Genomic DNA, 21974 nt, shown 5'->3' with positions numbered 1-21974 from the left:
TTAGTATTCAGCAGTGGAAAATTGCTACACAACCTTGTATCACTTAAAAGTTTTAACACATACTGTTGCATATATTGAATGTGCATAGTACAATGTTGGCTCCTTACTAATTTTCAAATTTTGTTTGGTTATAAATTAATGAACTAACACTACTTTATGTGTGCTTATTAAAATAGCATATTTTAAACCAATTTTGTTATAATTCACACATTCCTTCCTGCTGAATATGTGAATTTAAGATGGTCAATATTGTCTTAACCTCTGCATTTTCCTAAGTTCATTCTGAATGCTTTGCTTCATATGTGGACATTCAATTGGAGCAAGTACTCTGACGCTCATTCAATGTATAAACTTCATTGTGACCGTTGATGGCTTTAGATAGTTCAGGAATCTTGCTGCTTTGGAAAAAACAGGCTTAATAAAGATGTATTAAATTGTAACTTTGAGGATTAGTTCCTCCCTTGCTAAGTCCAGTCTCAGAATAGTCTTGTCTGGCAGGGTAAATGAAAATGATAACTTAGAGCCATCCATTAGAATACTTTTTAAAGAGTTAATGGGCATTTTAAAGCAACATTTTGAAAATAAACAAAGATTTCCATCATCCTTTCTTTTTTCATAGTGCTGAATCAAATGGACAACCTTTGTGTATTTTTAGAACCAATCACCAAGACAGACTTAAGGTTGCACACCAAAAAGAACTAATTCACTGTGAGAAGTCCTAAATTAGAAGCCAAAAGTGCACACACATCTTAGCCAAAGAACAGTAACTCAAATCTTGTTAAGCTGTCACTGAACCAGTCTCTTAACAGATAAGAGCCTAGAAACAGAAAGATTTTTTTCTTCCTTTAATGTTTAAAATAGAAATGCAATTAAATTAACTTAGTTTGTTTTTCTACTCCTGCTAAAATCAGCTCTAGCTGTATCAGGAACCAGGCCTGCATAACCTGACTGCAATCACTTACATGCAAGATTTAATCAAACTTTCTTATTTCTGTCAGCAGACTTTCATGCAGCTGTGATCCTGCAAGGAACACTTATCTACTGCATCTCTTCACTGACCTGCCATGGTTTAACCAAGACCACATACAGCTGCTGGCTGAGACTAGCTTTTACATTGTTCCAGAGAGAAGACAAAAATGAAAAGCTTTGAAAGCAAGAGTGTGCTGCAAGACAGAATAGAGGCTGCAATTCTTCAACAGACTAAAACCTCAATAAGGTATCAGGCATATCAGGTACGTAAGACAAAGAATAGATAGCATCAGACACGCAAGCAGAAAACCAAAGGTCAAAGCCAAAGTTCCTCATTTCTTTTACTCAGGCAAGTAAAAGATTTAAGATTTTCCAAACTATAGATTGATAATTTAAACTCTGCCAAGTTGTCCTTCTCAAGAAGGGCTCCACTTCACGTCTCAAGCACAAATACAGTGGATAGAAGGTCAAAAAAAGAACATAAAAAAAAAATTTAAACTACTCTCTCTTGCTTCAGTGGTCACAAACACTCCTCTCCTTATTATGAGTTTTTAAATATAAGCACTATTTAATTTTATTACTAGACATACCTTGCTTAAAATAAAAAAAAAAATAAATCAAGATACTTGTTTCTTCTAGGTTTTCTGACCCCAAGGATATAGCATAGTAAAAGTCATGGTAATATTTTTGAAAAAGAGAAGTTCCATAATCCTCATCACTTTATGTAAGTTATTAGATATAAGGAATTAAATTTATTGGTAACTGTGCAGGCACATTAAAAATCTGAGTGCTTGCCAGGTCTATACAACACTGTTATTATTACATATTTTTCTGCGCAAGATTTATACGTGAGATCGTGGAGTGAATGAAAAAATAAATGAGAATTGCTGGCTTCAGAGCATGCATGTTCATCATATGGATTGCTCATACACATTTTGTACAGGTACAAAAGAAATCTTAAGAGTACTAACTGCTATCAGGTTCATATTTGTGATTTTTAATACAAACAAATATCTGTTTATAACATGAGTGTAACATTTTAAATTTAAATCTCATGTAATTGCAAAAATTGGTTTTAAAAATTCCCTTACTTCCCTCTTAAGAGGGATCCTCTGCACAACAGAAGAGTCTTTATCTAAACACACACAGTACAACGGATTTACAACAAGATACTGCTGGAAATTACTGTCGTTAAATTATGTTAGCTGGTACTACTGGTCTAATTTAAATTACAGTCAATGTTTTTAACCAGAAACACAAACCCAATTAAAATCACAGGAACCACAATGAGGTTTTTTAACTTCTAGAAAAACATTTGGTAGTATAAAAGAGATTGCGACATTATGTAAAAGGATTAGCACCATTATATAAAAGGATTATTGGTTATTAGCATAATTCTTTTGACTATATGCATTGTGAGTTTTCTCATGTTCTATGGGAGCTTTAATAAATTATCCCCAGAAACTAGCTGCATCCAAGCTTGACTTAATGTTGTGCATATTTTCTCGACGTTGTTTGGTATAAATATTTGCCTCTCCTTTTCGCAGCTGTTGCCTCAGAGCAGACTTTTGATGTTTGGTCAGTTGACGTTTTATCTTCTGTTTCACCAGTTCCTACAAATAAACAAACAATTCAGTATCAGAACCTTTTGAAGACCATTTAGTACTGGCACAATGACAGTGCATTTTCACTACCAACATGAACATACACAATCCTAACTGGAAGACCTCTGTACATCAAGAAGTTAAGTGATACACAAAACAGTTAACACGAGCAAGCCCAGGTCTGCGCAGTGTTGCCCTAAGCTGCAGATACAGGGCTGTCTTCAGGCCTGTGTTGTGCTGCACAAATCTGTTGTCCGTGGAATAAACTAAGCCAGCTCCCGCTCAGTACTTGCAATTAGGCCTCCTGTGTGGCCCTGCCTTTTTCTAAAAGTGCACCAAGAAGTTATTGTGCGAACTTCAAGTTCAGCTTGACCGTTCATCATTTCTACAGAGTTGTTTACTTGTAAGAAAATCATAAAATAGCTTGACTGACTGAAGAGAGAGATTCTCTGCTACAGACAAGGTCTGCATGGCACGCTGCATGTGTGTTGGGAGTCCTGTTCAATGCTATAACATCAGGGCTCCCAGCATCCTAAAGGGGTGTGGGATTATCTATGCTAGTCTCTTCCGACAGTCTTAGCTTAATTTTAAATCATACCTTACAGAGTTTAAGTGTCTTTCTCACAGGGATCATAAAGGACCAGCACCTCTCAGTGCAAAACACATGCCTTCTACAAAAATGTAAAAGCCGGTAATATTCTATGCTTCAAGATTAGACAGATTTCTTTTAAGTTTAAAAAAAAAAACAAACCAAAACAAAGGACCAGTAGAACATTTCATGTCCTGCAATAATTACTTGGTTTGTGCCTATTTTTTTTTAGCACCATATTTTTTCTAGCACCCTATTTTTTCTAAAGTTTGGATTACAATGATGTGAGTGGAAAACAACAACTCTTTATCACAAATGTGGCTAAAAAAGATGGGCAATCAGGAGCAATTTACAATTCCTCCTCCAGTCTTCCCCTGTTGTGAGGCACTCTCCTATTAAGATTCCCAAGGTCAGGACCGTCTCATGCATCTACAGCAGAAGTACTAAAACAGCAACAGCCACTGCTATTTCCATAAAACTGCAATAGTTTTATGAAATTTCATCTGTTATTTACAACTATGTTTTCATTCTGAGTTCTGCTCTCCATTATGATGACAATAGCTATCCATAATAAAAATGAAGCCATGATTTAGTAGATGGTGGCTGTGATTTTGTCATTTGGAAAATGATCCCAGCTCCCACTGCTGCAGTGATACTGAGTGTATATGTGCATATCATGTCTTGGAAGAAAAAGAGAAAACAAATTATTTTCATCTTTCTATTTCATCATGACAGAACCGTACTTATTGGAAATCCCAAAGGAGTGCCTTATTTTTATTCTAATTAATAAAGCATTAAAAAAGGTCATATGAAGGAATAAATCTGTCCTTAATAAAAGATCTGCTGATGTCCAAGTAACTGGACAAGAGAAAAAATATCCATGTAATTACACTTCCTTTACATGTACCCCAATTTCAGTTGCCTTGTTGATTGTACTATCAACTCAAATTCACTGTACCATATGAAGTAGTAAGTTGGTAGGGAATAAATTAGGAACCAGAAAGCATCATTTTGGCTAGTTATGCTCTTTAAGAATTGCTGTGACTAAGGTAACAAAATACATGGCAGTCAATGATTCCAGTTACTCAATCCTGATTTCAGCAGGAATCCTGTAATAATCAGGGAACCACCTGAACAGCAGTTTTAATTTACATTGCATGCAGGCTGACTGATGAAATCTGGAAAAAAACAGTTGCATGTGATCCTTCCTCCTTGGGTACTTAGTAGCACTCAATATTTAACCATGAGCTCTTTGGAAATAAAAATTGTAGATTCTTTTTAAAAATATTCCTGAAGAAAAACTGATCGGAACTAATTTAAACTGTTGCACAGATGTTTTTCTTTTGCCAATAATGCATCTGTCATTCTGTGTTTTCTGTGGGCAGAACCCTGAAAGAAGGCTTCTCTATTTCTTCCACTCTGGTCCAGGACAGATGACTAGTTTATACAAAACTTGCTAGAAGAAATTTTGCAAGAGGGATACCAGAAGTTTTTGACATGGAATCATAATGTAAATTCACCAAATTCTATTGCTCAACCACAGCACGTGGTGGAAAGACTCCCTAGTCTTTCCATCATCATAACCTAAATGTAAGCAAATACTGGAAAATGCTTCAGAGTAAATAGACTTACATTTTATTATTTAAATTTTTGATCATTCACACTGTTTCCTCTAATTAAATTACATCACTGCATATAAAGATTTGTACAAGCCCAGAAAGATACTTTACTTCTTGTGGAATAGCTGATTTTCCAAAATTCATGAAGCCTTCTCTTTTTGGCATATTCTCCAAGTTACGACTGTGCCTGCTGCTATTACTGCCATTGTTTATATATGCCTGTATGAATTAATTTGTGCGAATTTAAAAATCTGCTTATGTTTTAGTATATTTTCTCCAACAAACAGAAAGCAAGCTGCGTAAGTAACAGATAAATGCTAACAGCAATAAAAATGCATCAGCTTTAAGCAGCCCAGTGGATCTTACTGCAGTGCCACTATTTTGCATTTTTAGTTTTATAATTATTTTGTTATGTTACAACTAGCTCATTATACATGTCATTTCTTTAGCTATAACACTCAAAAGTTAAAATAAGATTCAGCAATGGGCAGAAACATTATTTTACTCAGCATAAAAGCATGTAAGTGAAAGCATGCAAGGTAAACTGGTGCACGATAAAGTTTTTTATGTGGCTGAACCTCTCGAAAGCTTTCTGCTACAGTGCTTTTATCTTTCTTTTAGAACAGAAAATTAAGTATGTACACGCCATTTACATATTTTTAACATATCATATGTGCCTGCCTACAGAATAAACATCCATCTTCTATACACTCAAAAAGGTTTCTATAGCTACATAATGACCACTGCTACCACTAACTGGGGTACAGGAGTATAATTTTAAGTAATTTCCTTTATAGGACTTAGTAGCACTAGTCTTTTTTTTTTTTTTAATTCTGCACACTTAAATTAGCAAACTCAAAAAAAAAAAGAAAAAAAAAAAAAAAAAAAAAAAAGAGAAGATTGCACGGACCAGAAGCTAGGGTATTCCCGGCAGGTCATCCTGGCTCTTGTTTACTTCATCCCATAGTTTTAACCTAATCCTTCATCTCCTTAAGATGATACAATGCCATCCCCTAGAGTAAGAACTGTGATGACGAAGATCAAAGTTGGATTTTTTTTGGCTTGCACGAAGTCCTGTAAAAAATGTCTTAGACAAGATGCAAGCATGCTGTTCCTTAACATTCATTTACACATGTAACTTTATTGGTTATTGGTGCATCTTGAAAATGCTTAACAACAACAGAAATATCCAAACATGAAAGAGTAAAGCAGCCAACTATTCCATGAATATTATAGCCACTGACAGGCACCTTGTGTAAAACAAGGCTGCTTCATAGAATCACTTCACATCACTTAATAGGACAGTAGCAAAGCCTTTGTTAGAAAAGTACTGAAGCAGCAAGCAAGCAGCAGACTGAAAAGACTGTAAACAATGAAGACCAAGACTAACTGGAAAAAAAAAAGTCACTCTTGCCAGCACTATAGGATTCAGATACAGTATTTCTAGGACTAATACTCTAATTAGGCAATAGAAATGCTTCAAAAAACCCACAAACTGAAAAAGTATGTATTTACTTTTGGCACATGTCATGAAAGAGCTGAAACTACACCAATGTGTTCCCCAAACTAGATTTTTCAGATCTTCTGCTCCTAACTGCAAATGAAAATGCGACTGAACATAGGTACCCATTGTATGGCAAGTATGTAGTCTGACCTAATTGAAATTAAATTCTCCTGAAAATGCTCTGATTTATATAATGCAGAAAGTCAGATAAATTCATATTGCCAAAGAAATCACTATTGAAGTGAGTTCATATAAATGTTTCAAAGAGTGTGAATCTCTGAGAAGATAGGCAAAAAAGGCCAAATTAAATCCTGACTCAAGCATCCACTTTTAACGTAAAAGATATTAATTGTGGCTAACAACAGAAATGAATGAAATTATTAAATATTAGTGCATGAACATACATTAACATACATTAGCCTGTTACTGACTGAGAGTTGCTAATGCTGGTGTAGAGCTTTGGTGAAAGAGAAATACATGAAGGAAAGTGCTGGAAATCATTGCCTGTAAACAATTACAGAAGTATCACTCCTATTTTTCTGCGGGCATGGAAATGCAAACCACAGAGATACGTTTTAACAGTCTTTTTAAAGATAATTAATGCTAGAGAACGTTTTTACAAATAAGTACTAACAGCTATGTGAAATTTAATATGGTCTTAGAGTAAACTAGGTAATAACAATATTTACCGCTGGAATGGTTGAACAGCTCCCAACACTTCTGTCCGATGTGATACTTTTAGTCCTTGTTCTGTGCTCAGCAATATGAACGATACTCTCTTCATCTCTAAAATACATAAATCAATGTTTTATTCCACTAGCAAGATAAACAGTTTGCCTTTATGAGCATCATGTTTTAGTCTTAACTTTCTGAGATATAATCTGAAAACTCCCAACAGAACATGCAAAGATTTTAAATAATAATACTATTTGTTCAAAACAGGCATTATATGAAAGGCAGAATTTGTTGCACAATAGCTACTGGTATACCAAGCAAATGAAAAGAAGCTTAAGAACACTAAAAAAGTATTTCAGATTCTGCACAATGTTTCGACAAGTCATTTCACTAAAAGGCAAAACCAAATGAGGAGGAGTATGAGCTTGGTATATGCATCCAGGTACATGGTAGGCTGGCAAACTCAGAATTTCATGTGCAAGGGTCTAGCCTGAATGTAAGCAGGTATTTCTAAGTATGTCAGGGAAGGAATTAAAAGCTAGAAGACCAAACAGTACAATACATTCCAAGGAGCTTGCTCTTGCTAACTTCAACCGAGCGAGCAGCAGAGTAATTTGGCTTTGAGACAGAGCATTCAAATTACAAACTTATTCATTAAAGCTATTAGAAGCAGTATTTTAACATCATGAACTCTTTCACTACTGTTGTAGTTTAACCCCAGCCAGCAACTAAGCACCATGCAGCCTCTCACTCACTTCTCCCCCATCCAGTGGGATGGGGGGGAAGGTAAAACCCATGGGTTGAGATAAGAACAGTTTAACAGAACAGAAAGAAAGAAAATAATAATGACAACAGTAATAAAGTGATTGGAATATACAAAACAAATGATGCACAATGCAATTGCTCACCACTTGCCAACTGATGCCCAGTTAGCTCCCCCCTGCATAGTGACCACACCCCCCTCCCCATCCCCCCCCCCACCAGCCAACTCCCCCCAGTTTATATACTAGGCATGATGTCACATGGTATGGAATACCCCTTTGGCCACTTTGGGTCAGCTGTCCTGGCTGTGCCTCCTCCGAACTTCTTGTGCCCCTCCAGCCTTCTTGTTGGCTGGGCATGAGAAGCTGAAAAATCCTTGACTTAGTATACTAAGACTACTTAGCAACAACTGAAAACATCAGTGTTATCAACATTCTTCTCCTACTGAATCCAAACCATAACACTATATCAGCTACTGGAAAGAAAATTAACTCTATCCCAGCTGAAACGAGGACAACTACCAATATTAACTGAAGTAAAGAAAAAGGGAAAATAATTCCACCATAGAAAAGAGGTTGGACTATGAATTAAATCCAACACCTGTTCTCTCATTAGATACTAGTATACAGCTGGACAACTGATATGTCACACTTTACATATGAAGCATTACGTATGTATTACCAATCAACAGGTTACCCATCATGAGACCAATAGGAAAGATACTCACTGCGATGTTTTCAAAATAAATTGAATTTTTAGTCTTCAATTTAAACAAGGGTAGCTAATGAGTAGTCCTTTTTGAGCTATTTGCAAGATTTACATTTATTGGGGGGAGGGGAGGAACCACGCTCCTAGACAGTAAGTATGAATCTTTACCTGTAATGCCCGAGTTTCTCCTTTAAAGTTGACAAGTCAACCAGATCAGGGCATTTGTCTTCATTCTCCTTATCATTACAGCACCGTGCTTGACCTGTCTGATTTTTGACTTCACCAGCATTTTCAGTTATGCTTTTGCCCTCAAAAAAAGCAATCGCAGAACTCTCTGCATCTTCACCAGAGTTCCAAAGCATAGCTTGAGCTTCAACTTTTTCTAAGGCTGAACTCAGCTTTGACATATTCAGCCTTTGTGTATTTTCACTACTTTCAGTTGTATCAGCCTCTTCATTGCTATACATAAAGTTGTGAGAGGGTCTGCTTTCAGAGAAATCACCCACTTCATACATGAAGCCTGCATTGTTTTCTTTATCTTTGCTGGAGAAGTTGAGCTTATTCTCAGCATCTTCTACAAATTCTGATACCTTTGTTGTACTATCATCCTCATCAGAAGTTGGAGGGTAAAGCAGTTCACCACCTTCCTGCATTTCTTTTGTATAGCCACTGGCAGCAATCTCTCTATCAAGAGAACACTCTCTCCTGTGAAAGAAGTACATTTTCTTTTAATATGCTAAATCATCAAGCTACTAATATGCTACATCTTGGATTACAAATATTAATCAAGCTAGACTTCAATTACCCATACTATTAACAAAGAGGATATGCTCTGATGAAACACACAGAACACCATATGATAGTGCTGAGCTTTAGGTAAAGTATTAACAGAATGTGACAGGAAAAAAGCAAAATCCTGCAGAAGATGATCCCATCTCCACAGCCAGCATTTATTTGTTTATTTATTTATTTATAGGAAATTATTTTATTTTAGCAGGAATACAATTTAGCCGTGAATTCAAATTATGTTTAAGAAAATAGAAGAATAAAAAGGTACACTGACACACAGAGACTGATTCATGTGTGGTACTACTTTGGAAAAGTGCTCAGAATGAAATAAAACCCTTTTCATTGCAACAGCTTCAGTCTTAAAATAAGTGAAAAAATACTTTACTTTTCAAAAGGGACAAAAGGCATTAGGAAGAAAACTTTGAATGTAACAATGTTTGATGAGGCAGTCACCATATTTACTAGCATTTTAAAAATAAATTCAAAATTGAAACCAAAATTAATCCTAAATATACTAGAACTGTCAAACAGGTTTTGAGAAGTGGGAGAAACTGATTCTGCATCACTGTTAATACTTCCTAGATAGTCACCATTTTGATCAAGCTTTTGGATTCATCTCTCTTCCTTAGCTGCAAGAGGAAAGAAAAGGAGGTAGCAGTGAATTTTAAAGCACACTTTAGCTTTTGGAAACCACTTAGAGTTGGTTGAAGAAAACACAATAGGAATGACAAACATATAATTTAAAACTGCATAGTTGGGCCTATTTTTTTTATTTCTCCTACAAGCATCAATCACAGGCATCCATTTTTCTCACAAAATCAACACAAATACCATAAATAGGAGAACTCAAATTCATCTGGCAGTTTCTACCTGATGTCTTTGAACGTTGGGAAGAGCTCACTCTCATAGTTGAAGCGTTTCTTAAAGAACTCCTTAATACAGTTAACATCTCTGTCAAAATACCTGTAAAAAAATACAGAATTGTACAAACACAAAATCAAGGCAGTGAAGTCTACTGCAGTGATAAACTTTCAACCTACATTTCTTGTGTTTTACTGGTTTTATTTGAAAATTATTTCTATTAGTGATCCTAAGACAAAAGGCTAGGGAGACAAACTGCATGATGTTTATTTCTAAGCATTTCTTAACTGAAGAACATCATTCTCTCTGAGAAGAAATTAATTACATAATTATCCTACAGAGACATTTCTACACATTCATAAATCAAACTATGGTTGGAATGTTATTTTTGCTGCATGACAAGAATGGTAGAAAAAGAATCAGAAACAGGCTAACGGAAACAAGTCATGGTTGACCATTTGCTATCATCAGCACTTGCCAGATTTACTTTGAAAGCATCTCTAAATTTGAACCTACCATTCAGCATTTGCATGTGATGTTGATATCATCTGAGGGAAATCAATCATAGTGACATGGTCATCATTATCCAATATGAGATTAAATTCATTGAAATCAGCATGAATCAAACCATGATTGGCAAGTTTTACAATCAGATCCATTAATTCACTGTAGACAGAAGAAGGATCTTCCATTTGGCTCACCTGGCACCTAGAAAGTTAAATATAATAAAATATTCTGAATGTTGAAAGACTTAATTTGAAAATATAGACAAAGTAAATGAAGTACATCTGACAGAACGCCAGGGTAGTTCAAGTTAAAAGGGCCCTCAAGTCTCTAGTCCAATACCCTCCTCAAAGCTGAGTCAACTCTGAGATCAGACCAGATTGCTCAGGGCTTTGTCTAGTTGGTGCTTGAAAAATTCAAGGGATGGAGAGACTGTGCAACGTCCACAAGCACCCTGTGCCACTACCTCATTGTCTTCAGTGGGAGAAAATGTCTCCTTATATGCTGGCTAAATTAATTTCAGCTTATACTCATTGTCTCCCATCAGGCACCGTTGTCATAATGCATATTTCAAATAATGGATCCGTAAAGTTTTATGTCTTTCCTGTTTTAGGTAATCTTATGGTCTCAGTAGAAACTAGGTCTTTCTGTATGATATTTTCTTTTACAGAAATGTATTTTCTAGACTAAGTTGGGGGGGGAGGGGGGGGGGGGAGCTTAAAGAATTCCTGAATGCATACCTGAGAAAGCAAAGTACCTTAAGTAGTGAAATACAAATTATCTGGTGTTTAGAAACAAAATAAAAAGGCAGTTTTCTTATGGTACCATAAACTGTGAAGAAGTGGTCAGCATTTAGAGTTGTCATGTGAAGTATTCTGGTCAAATGCAGCACTGCAGTATTGTAAGAATGGATCATTTGTGCAATACAAAGAATGAATGATGGAAGTCTAGCAGCTCTGTAACAGGCTCCTGTTCATATCAAAATTAATTGGTGACAATTATCATAGCCACAGGTCTGTGTCATAAAACCCATTTGCTTTTTTGAATCTGGAAGTCATGTTTAAATGGTATCTTCCAAGATAGGAATCTCAGGTCCTCAGGGGCAAGGGTTGGAGCAAGGAAGATGCACCCTTGTGGAAGGGCATCAGTTCAGGGAATACTTAAGCAAACTGGACATACGTTAAGTCCATGGACCCTGGATGGGAGGTACTCCCAAGTACTGAGGAAGCTAGCAAGTCTCTTTGCAAAACCACTCTTGATAATCATTGATCAATCATGGTGACTAGGAGAAGCACTTGAAGACTGGAGAAAGGCAAACATCACTTCCATCTTCAAGAAGGGCAAGAAGGACCCAGGGAACTATAGGCTGGTCAGCCTCACCTCAAGCCCTGGGAAGGTGATGGAGCTGCTAATCCTGGAAACCACTGTCAGGCACACTAAGGGTAAGAAAATCATTCATAGTAGTCAGCTTCACCAAGGGGAAGTCATGCTTGACCAACCTGATAAACTTCTGTGATGAAGTGACTGGCCTGCTAGATGGGAGGACAGAGTGGATTATTAACTACCTGTACTTCAATAAGGTTTTGACACTGTCTTCCCTAAGACTCTCAGAGCAAAGCTGTTGATGTATGGTCTGGATGTGTAGACAGTGAGGTGGACTGAAAACTGCCTGAACGGCTGGGCGCAAAGTCTAGTTGGAGGCCAGTGTACCCCAGCAGTCAAAAGTGGTTCCAGTCCTGGTAAACATCTTCATTAATGAGCTGGATGACAGGGCAGAGTTTGCAGACAACACCAAACTGGGAGTCACTGATATGCCAGAAGGTCACACTGCCATCCAGAGGGACCTCAACAGGCTGGAGAAATGGGCCAGCATGAACCTCATGAAGCTCAATAAGCAATGCAAAGTCCTGCACATGGGGAGGAACAACCTCATGCACCAGTACACAGCGGGTGTCACTCCACTGGAAAGCAGCTTGGCAGAAAAGGACCTGGGGGTCATGGTGAGCACCAAGTTGAACATGCAAAGGCAGCTAATGGTATCCTCAGCTGCATTAGACAAAGTATTGGCAGCAGTTTGAGGCAAGCAATCCTTCCCCTCCACTCAGCACTGGTGAGGCCACACCTGGAGTACTGTCTCCAGTTCTGTCCTCCCCAGTACAAGAGAGACATAGACATACTGTAGAGAGTCCAGCAAAGGGCCACAAGGATGATTAAGGGATTGGAGCACCTCTTCTATTTGAAAAGGCTGAGAGCTGGGACTGTTCAGCCTGGAGAATAGAAGGCTCAAGGGGATCTCGTCAATGTATATAAACACCTGAAGGGAGGGTGCAAAGAGGACAGAGCCAGGCTTTTTTCAGTGATGTCCAGTGACAGGACAAGAGCCAACAGGCACAAACTGAAACACTGAAACACATAACTGTCTGAACATAGGAAACAGTTTTTCCACCGTGAGGGTGACTGAGCACTGGCACAGGTTGTCCAAAGAAGTTGTGGAGGGTCCCTCCTCAGAGATATTCAGAACACATCTGGACATGGTCCTGGACAACCAGCTCTGGGTAGCCCCGCTCAAGCAGGGTGCTTGGACCAGATGACCTCTGGAGGTCCCTTCCAACCTCAACCATTCTGTGATTCTGTGAGATGTGAAATGAGGCAGGTAGACTAGGAAAAACTAAGTCCAATTTGGCAGGAACTTTGGATAACCTGTACTTGTCAAAGAGAGCATAAGAATTGTTTACCATAAGTCACCAACTCCACACTGGTTTTTCAACTCAGGCAACAGACAATGGAAAAACTGGCAACAGCCTCTAGGTGGCCCTGCTTGAGCAGGACGTTTGGACCAGATGACTGCCAGCTGTCCCCTCCAACCTCAATTATTTGGAGATTCTTTGATCTTGGCATATTTGAAATATTTCTCATCCACTACTTATCTCCTTCAGGTTAGAATCACAAAACAGGGAGAGCATGGTAAACTTCCACTGCAGATCTCCACATGGAACTTTAAGTGCTCCATGTACATGATGGATGTGGAATTATTTAACAAACGAAGGTGGGGAGACAGAATATAATGAAGTCTCTTCCATGTTATTCTTCAACTGTTATACTTTGGGATTAATTCCCTTTTGATTAAACTGCCCACTTTAGATCTTGATTACTATACAAGAACATGGACTGGTTTGTTCTAGAACTAAACAATTAAAATCTCTAGATAAGCACGTAGGTTATTCTGCATTATATTGAGGCCTTCTGCATTCTGCTCTGCAAACAAAACAAACCATCCATTCACGTTCAAACTTCAGTGATATTTAATGTTCCTAGATGTTGAACAACTCAACCAAAGTAATCTTCCTTGAAGAAGCAAACCCAGATTATACATGGTATTCTACATAAACAGAGCAGAAGTTCTAAAACAGTGAGTTATAATTTTACCTGAATTACCAGAGCAAGGATCACGAACCAGCGTTCGTGAAGAACATGAAGGATATTATATTCAATACTGTACATATCCAATAACATATAGAGTATGTGATTTCTGTGTAGAAAACAGTTGCAGTACTAACATGTGTCACGCTGCTCTTTTGATGTATTCCATACTTAAAAAAATCAGTCTATTCCACCAGTCTCTTTGGACTAAGAAAAAACCCCGATTTCTCTGAATAAAAAGATAAGAGAAACAAGACTATAACTAAGTAGAATGCTAATGAGTGTGGGCTAGAGAGCACTATTCAGCATGGTGAAGTCAGAATACATTCACATGACAAGGAAAAACCCTAACCCTGTTACCTTACTGAACCTAACATTGGTAGGGTTTCTGTAACACAGAGAATTCAAGCTTCAGTACTTACAAAGGATAGCCATCAATAAGTTCCATGACAACTGCATGCCTGTTGTAGTCCACAGGTTTTGGAACAGGAAATTTTCTGTCATGCAGAGCCTGGAAAGAGACAACACATTGCAAATTAAAATTAAACAGTTAAGAAAACATTGCATATATTGACAAACTGCTGTCTAAGATAAACAATGAATATTACTGCGGAAGCAGCATACATTACTCATGCTAACTGGAAACATCAAATCACATGCTTAAGAAGGAAGACAGCATAACAGACATTTGAACTTTCACTGCAAAGACAAATAAAATTAGTAAATTTAGACACTAAGCACACTGCTATACTGTTTACAGTTTAATTTTCTGCATCTGGAAGAAAAACACAACAGAAAGGAAAAATGAGAGAATTGTATCTGGTCTGTTAGCCCAAATAATCAATAGCAGATAACTGGGAATAGGGTGTCAGGCATTAGAAAAAAATTCCACACTAAATTGCTGCCTATACAGTTCTGCCCGATTAGTTAATCTATACTCAGTTGCTGTATGACAAAATTTCACTCTTAAATATTAATAGCCAGCATTACACCACGTTAAAGATTAACCAAAGGTAGGTCATAATATTTTAAAGCTCTCCTGTTAGCCTCTTCTAATGAAATTTAGTCATTCACTTGATCCACTCGGCTCCTTTATGGCTTCATTCTCTTTTTACTCAGTCTCTTGTTACCAGAGAATTTTTCTAAGAAATTTTTCTAAGTTCTAAGTTAAAGCAACATAAATATAGCTTTTGTTGCTTAAATATTACACTACTATCACTTTTCGGCACACAATTAATCCTCCCCCAACCCTCTTTTCAGGGAAACTGACACTCATTATTATATTTCTACAAGTTCTGACTCAATAATGCTTTACCAGTTGGGCCAGCTGGACCTATACAGAGGTTCTAAATAATGGTAATAGTTCTTTCTCTCTCTGTGGAGGCCACTGGTAGAACCTATCAAGGTTTTTTTACGAGAAGCAAGCAAATAATATTTAATGTTTATAATACTGTTGAATAGCACAAAAGGAGAAGGGAAAACTAGGTTTTTATAATTATTTTTCCACTATCAACTTTCAATCACTATATAACATCTGCATTTTTTTAAAGCAGATCAAAAACTCTGTGAAAGTAGCAATATATGCTTAGAAATTAAATCTTTTCCCATAGTACAGAACAAAGTGTGCTTTTTCAGATCAGAACACCAGTCTGGACTGAAAGATTTCCCTCAACAGCACAGCAACAAATGAAAACATTGTAAACTGAAAAATAAATAAATTAAAAAAAAAAAAAGACAGCTGAACAAAGAAAAAGAATAATTCTGATGAGTAACTGTAAATTTCCTTACTTTTTAAGGTGTCTTTGCAAGCTTATGCAATAAATTTTAAAGGAAAAACAGCAGAATGGGTGATATATAAATTATCTATCCTTAAATAATAACATTAATTTGAAATTCTCTTATGACACCTGCTTCTGTTCTTCAAGGCTTCAATGGCAAAGCTTCATTTTTGTCATTGGAAAGTACACAAAACATATAGCATTGAAATTCTCTGAAATATATACTTTAAGTCCACTAGGGGGGAAAAAAGAAAAAAAAAAAAAAAAAAAAAAGAGTAAATCATACCATTACTGCAAATACAAAGTGATCAAAACACAGTATGAAAAGTACCTTCCAGCCTATTACACCATTCCTGATATTGTGTGAAGGGCCACCTACCTTCATATAGGCAAATTCCTTCATTGCTGCTAACCGGGATAAATACAGCCATGACATTTTATGTCTGTGCTTGTGGTAATCACGTTTATTTTTCAGACTGCGAAAGGAAGTTCTTCCAAGCCTATGTAACTTCAATGCAAACTGTTGCTCCTCTTCATTTGCAACAATATAAATATCTAGATGACAAAAAATGACATAGATCTAAGAAATAAATGATATCTAACAAGCTAGTATCCGATGAAAAAGTGCAGTGATAAGTTTGTTACTTCACTTCTCACAATTACTATTTCTGGCTTGGCAAGTTCTACTACAGTTAGTAAAGACAGCTAAATTTACATTTTGTATATCAGAGATCTGAACAAGAAGAAATTATTGTTAAAGTGACCATTAGAAGAAATATTGATGTGATCTGAAACATCTTTCAGAGTAGGAGATCTTAATGTTCCTATATTCAGGTTAACATCCCCAGGCTATCTGCACAGCAACAAACAAATACAAGCTATCCTTTAGAGCAAACTAGGGCAGATGCTGGTATTCTTAACCACAGTCTAGAAGAGCTGCCTTCTTGCTATTTTGTGGACAGACAACCCAAAGGACCAGCTCCTTAATTTAAACAGTGTTAACAAATATCCTATGTTTCATTTCTACCATTTGTCCCCAACAATCCCCTTCTCATTCTTCAATTACACAAGTTAGGGGCTGTGTCAAATTACAATATACATGAACATAAGAGGAACCAAGATGGTACTCCAATAGTTTTCAGCCTATTTTACTTTACTATCTTAAAGTGGGATGAAAAAACTGAAATTATCTTTTTGCTAAAATGGTTCAAAACTCTTCACAAACAATGAGACAAACAGCATCTGCCTGCAAAGTACCTTTTTAAACAATGAAACAAGAATCAGACAAAATTGTCTTCGCTCTTGTGAAGAAATATTCAAATGCAGCCAGAAGCCTCACACAGCATTTCAAGAAGTGACCCATAAACCTTGGTGTTTGACAGATTAACTGATGTGACTATCCAGAGGAAAACTTACCTAGTTTCTAGTAAAACATTTGCAACATTACAGCTCTTTTTGCTTAAAAAAAATAATATTAAAAATTTTTTAATTACCTGATTCTTTGCCAACACCCATCTGGTTTCCAACAGAATTTATGACTTGTCGAGAAGACAGAGTTTTCAATGCAAGGTAATCATATCCTGCATTAGTTAACCGATAACCCTGGACAGCTAGGTAAGAATAAAATGCAAAACATTTCATTCCTCAGTAGCTACATATTACACTTAGAAGAAGTCTCAGTTTAGTCTTGTTTCTTGTTTCAGCTTACAGTACTCAATACCCAAGTAATATTTCACCTGTTGGCTATTATCAGCCCAATTTGAAAGAATGGTAAAGCTGTTTATATTCCTGCAAGTTTTATGAAAATTGACAACTGGGCAGAAGACAAGACATGCTGTTAGCCCCTCTCTAATAGAGGCAATGGCAGTACTTCAAATAGCTTGGGAAAACACACATTTAAGAGACACAGCAGGGATCTGGGATTGTTGTGATGATCTAAAGCAACCTTCAGTGCTCTGAAGAACTGGGACAAAAAAAGGATACAGATTTCTTGTAGACTCCTACACTATGTTTGCAAAGCCAGGTGCAACTGAAAGGCTGAAGGAAATGGGGAAAGGCCTGCACAACTACTACTTGTCACATGACAGGGAATAAAAACTCCTTTAGTAGCATTTCTGAGGGGGTGAAATGTACAAGGCTTTTGCAGTCTGCTCCAGTTTGTGTACTATAAAACTGTAACTCATTTGGGCTGACTCCTGTATGCATCTGAATATTGCCTTAATCAATGATTCTTTTATTTTTCATTACTTTGGTGACAAAGCAAAAAAAGTTAACTGTTCATCTCTTTTCTGCCTGTCATCTTTATAGGCACAAGCAGCTCAGCAGACAGCGTCAACATTTGGTGCTGCACAAACCCATATTCCCAGGTGTCATGGTTTAACCCCAGCCAGTAACTAAGCACCATGCAGCTGCTCACTCACTCCCACCCCCACCCAGTGGGATGGAGGAGAGATTTGGGAAAAGAAGTAAAACTCATGGGTTGAGATAAGAACAGTTTAACAGAACAGAGAAGAAGAAACTAATAATGATAACACTAATAAAATGACAATACTAACAATAAAAGGATTGGAATATACAAGTGATGCACAATGCAACTGCTCACCACCCGCCGACTGATGCCCGCAGAGCGGCAATCTCCCCACCCCAACTCCCCCCAGTTTATATACTAGACATGACATCACGTGGCATGGAATACCCTGTTGGCCACTTTGGGTCAGCTGCCCTGGCTGCGTCTCATCCCAACTTTTTGTGCCCCTCCAGCCTTCTTGCTGGCTGGGCATTAGAAGCTGAAAAATCCTTGACTTTAGACTAAACATTACTTAGCAACAACATCAGTGTTGTCAACATTCTTATATAAAATCCCAAACATAACACTATACCAGCTACTAAGAAGACAATTAACTCTATCTCAGCTGAAACCAGGACACCAGGCTAGGTCCAAGAGAAGGTAAGACTAGCAGGTGCTCTGGATGCTCATACATGCCAAGCTGCAGTACTTCTGCAAGTACCACTGTGAGGCACTGAGGACAGAATGAGTGCAGGAGCCCAACAAAAAATTCAAACTCACTTTTAGTTCGTTCATAAGCTAGAAGTTTGTGCTTCACCAACTCTCTCAAAACTTTATTACAGCCACCATGTTTAAGGCTGGCAATGGAAGCAATTAAGCTAGCAGGGACTATTTCATGGTTCTTCATGCCCATTTCCACCTAAAAGAGTAAATAAAAATAGATTTATTAATCCCTGTGTTCAGCAATGAAATAATATCACATGCCACTTGAGACTAAAATAACTTTTTATGGATGCATTTTTTTTTTAATGACTTCACCAAATCTTTTAATATTCATCACTGCTCCTTGATATCTTTTGTATAATTCAGCCTTGAAACTTAAACAGTTCTGGCCAGAAGACAAATGGCTGATTAGGTTTCACTCTCAGGAATGGATGAAGGAGCTGTTCTACGTTTCTGAAATGAGACTCTTTTCTCATATTTACATAGCTGTGGCTCAATTTGCCTTTCCACTAGTTCTCCTGCATTCACTACAGTCAGGCAGGCCAACTAGTGCGGCCTGTGCTTATCATATAACCACCCAAGGCAGGATGCCGTGTACTGGTAAACCTTTGCTCTCTCCTCGTTAAGACAGCGTGCCAAAAGCAATCACCACGCGCGTAGAAACTGGTGACGGTACCTTCCTGGGCAGCCCTGCCGTTAACGATCCCTTCGAGGCAGCCGGCTGAAAAAAAGAACGGCACGACCTTGGGCCCTCTCCACCGGGAAACACCAACACCGGACCTCAGGGGTGGCAGCGAGAACAGAAACCGGTCCCATTCCCCTGCAGCTTTTCTTCCACTGCCGTTTGCGACACTACCAGTTCAGTCTCCCATCCCTGCACGGAACCTGCCCGATCCCGCTTATCTAACCGGCGCTAGGCAGACCTCCGCTACTCTCCCCGCTCGCCTGTCCCCCCAGCCAGGCCTCCCCACCGGCTCACCGCTGTCAGGACCCTGAAGTGCTCCCTGGAGAGGTACCGAAGCATCAACACGTTCAGCTTCCCCATAACCGCTGCGGCCGATACACGACAGCGCCGCGAAGAGAACAACTTAGTCCGAAGAGAACAACTCGGCCTCTCTGTCCGTGCGGAAACGCACCACTCCGACGCATGCGCAGAGCTCTCGAGCCTGCCGCAGCAAGCTCCTCCCGGGCCGAGGTTGCCCCATGTTTGGGTCCTGGCAGCCCCGTACGCACTCGTGTCCTCAGCCGGATCTTTGTGTTCTTCATTCGCCAGTGAGTCAGTGCCGACTGAAAATCGAAACAGAACAAGCCTCTACGCCGGCACTGGCTTGATCTCTCTCCCTACTGCGGATGAGTTAGTTGGGTGGCGTGTGCATCTGCCAAGACCGACTCCCTAGAAGGAAACTCGCAGGCAAAGCAACTAGCGCGTCCCACCGGTGTTCCGGTGGGGAGGCGGGGCAGCGCGAGCAGGAACCATCAAGAGCGGACCCCAGCGCCACGCCCCACCCGCCGCTCCTCTCTTCCCTCCCAGCGCCGCAAGCCTCGGCTGCAGCTGCGCACAGCTTGGGCGCGGCAGAGACGCGAAGCCCCTACGGACTAGTAAGTGCGGGCGGAAGCTCTTTGTACGCGTGCGTCCTATCACCGCGCTTCCTCTGCGCGGGGAAGGGGGCTCGAGGTTGCAGTAGGGGCACGGCGGCGTGCGGCCCCTTCTGTGAATTCTTCTTTTTTTTTTTTTTTTTTTGATCATACATGAAAGTAGGGCTGAAAGACGTAGAAATACGGATGGGACAGCCCCCCCTCTCCCCCCTCCCCCATTTACTAGGGGTTGAGGAAGAGGTGGTAGCCTAAAGTCAGGTTTACTAACTGGGAAAGAAAGTGCTTTTATTGCTTTGTAAGTAACTCTTCGGCATTGTGTGTCAGACTGCAGTGGTGAGAGGTTAATTAACTTTGTTCTGTGACAGTAATGAAAAACTAGGCGCTCTTTCCTCAGTTGCTTTGTAATGTAACTACTTGCGATGAAAGTATTTCTGGTGAACTTTTTGTGTACTGCATTTTTTCAGATTCTTTCTCAAGGTCTTTGAATGGTGAAAATGGTATCTCTGTTGACTTAAACCAGTAAATCCTTGATGCTTATACTTGTTTTAATTTTCAGAATTTATACATAGAATATGCCCTCCCTTTTTTTTTCTTTTGAAAAGGACTGACTATTGAGTTCTGATTTCAGCTTTTCATGGCATCATCAAGTACCTTTGAGAAAAGTTTTCACAATGATAGCAAGATGTATGTATTTTTGTCTGTTTTTCTTGAAATAAGTTGCCAGCGGTACAGGCAGAAGCCTTATATAAAGATCTGAAATAATTTATGTATGCAGTGCACTAGCCTGTGATACAGTGCTCTCCAAGTCATGAGGAAGGCAGATTATGTGGAGGAATGGCATATGCTCTGTTGAAATTTTGTACAGCAGTGGTGCATGTGATACCGAAAAGCCGGTCAAAGAAACTCTCTAAGACTCGTTTTGGAGTTTTAGAAAGCAGGCATTCTTTATTGCAGCGCTGGATGCATGGGGGGTAGTTCCACCTAGCGTGCATACCACAGTTTTAGCACAAACAGGTTATATAGAATAACTGATTGCATATTAATCAGATTAGTATAAATATACATAAAAATGATTATAACTGATTATCATAGTACTGCCTATATCCGATCGTGCGCAATGAAGGATCCATTTGAGTCAAAGGGCTGCTTTTATGACCACCAACCCATTTGAAGTTATTGTTGGCTGTCCTTGAAGTCTTCATTCTTGTCCTTGTTCTTTGATCTTGAAGCCTAACGCAGTTTCAATCACATGTGGTCAGTTTCAACATTTTTCTCATCTAGGGTACAGGAACATCTAGTCATAAGAGCAAAGAACTGCAAAACTTATGAGTAACTACTTCTACTAGTTAATTGCTTAGCTATACTTTTGTCTCTTGTTTCAATCACAGCATAAGATTTCTAACAATTATTTACCAAATCTCACTTTTAGAGTCATCTAGCAGCAAATCAGTTTCCATGGCTGGGACAAAATATTAAACCCATCAAAATATTTAGACATACTATACAGAAAGTATGAAAATATGCTGTCAACAATCCCCTTTCTGTTTGAGGCTACTAATTCTTTTAGTAGTCTCACTTGAACACAG

General features: G+C 38.5%; 1 protein-coding gene across 2 annotated transcripts; it reads right to left on the bottom strand.

The window, feature by feature from the left end:
• Positions 1–830: 830 nt before the first annotated feature.
• On the bottom strand, positions 831–20310 carry RIOK2 (RIO kinase 2). 2 transcript variants are annotated; one of them, XM_049824897.1, is made up of 10 exons: positions 19772–20310; positions 18850–18988; positions 17276–17392; positions 16162–16337; positions 14427–14515; positions 10597–10788; positions 10090–10182; positions 8599–9135; positions 6975–7071; positions 831–2582 (listed from the first exon to the last, which is right to left on the bottom strand). In XM_049824897.1, the coding sequence occupies exons 1-10, from the start codon at positions 19835–19837 to the stop codon at positions 2421–2423; spliced, it is 1668 nt and encodes a 555-aa protein (XP_049680854.1). In that variant the 5' UTR covers positions 19838–20310; the 3' UTR covers positions 831–2420. The 2 variants fall into 2 exon arrangements, with proteins under 2 accessions (XP_049680854.1, XP_049680855.1); XM_049824898.1 differs by lacking the exon at positions 19772–20310 and adding an exon at positions 19469–19666.
• Positions 20311–21974: the final 1664 nt, after the last annotated feature.

This window comes from Accipiter gentilis, chromosome 21 (assembly GCF_929443795.1).
Source record: "Accipiter gentilis chromosome 21, bAccGen1.1, whole genome shotgun sequence".
Lineage (NCBI taxonomy): Eukaryota > Metazoa > Chordata > Aves > Accipitriformes > Accipitridae > Astur > Astur gentilis.
The sequence above is the reverse complement of the archived record's forward strand: the minus strand, read 5'-3'. Positions and strand labels throughout refer to the sequence as shown.

Coding starts and splice junctions, on each gene's coding strand:
- RIOK2 (XM_049824897.1), bottom strand. CDS start 19,837: ATGGGGAAGCTGAACGTGTTGATGCTTCGGTACCTCTCCAGGGAGCAC. Junction 14,516..16,161: donor AGGAATTTGCCTATATGAAG/GTAGGTGGCCCT, acceptor GTCTCTTTCCAG/GCTCTGCATGACAGAAAATT. Junction 10,183..10,596: donor TCACATGCAAATGCTGAATG/GTAGGTTCAAAT, acceptor ATTTTTTTACAG/GTATTTTGACAGAGATGTTA.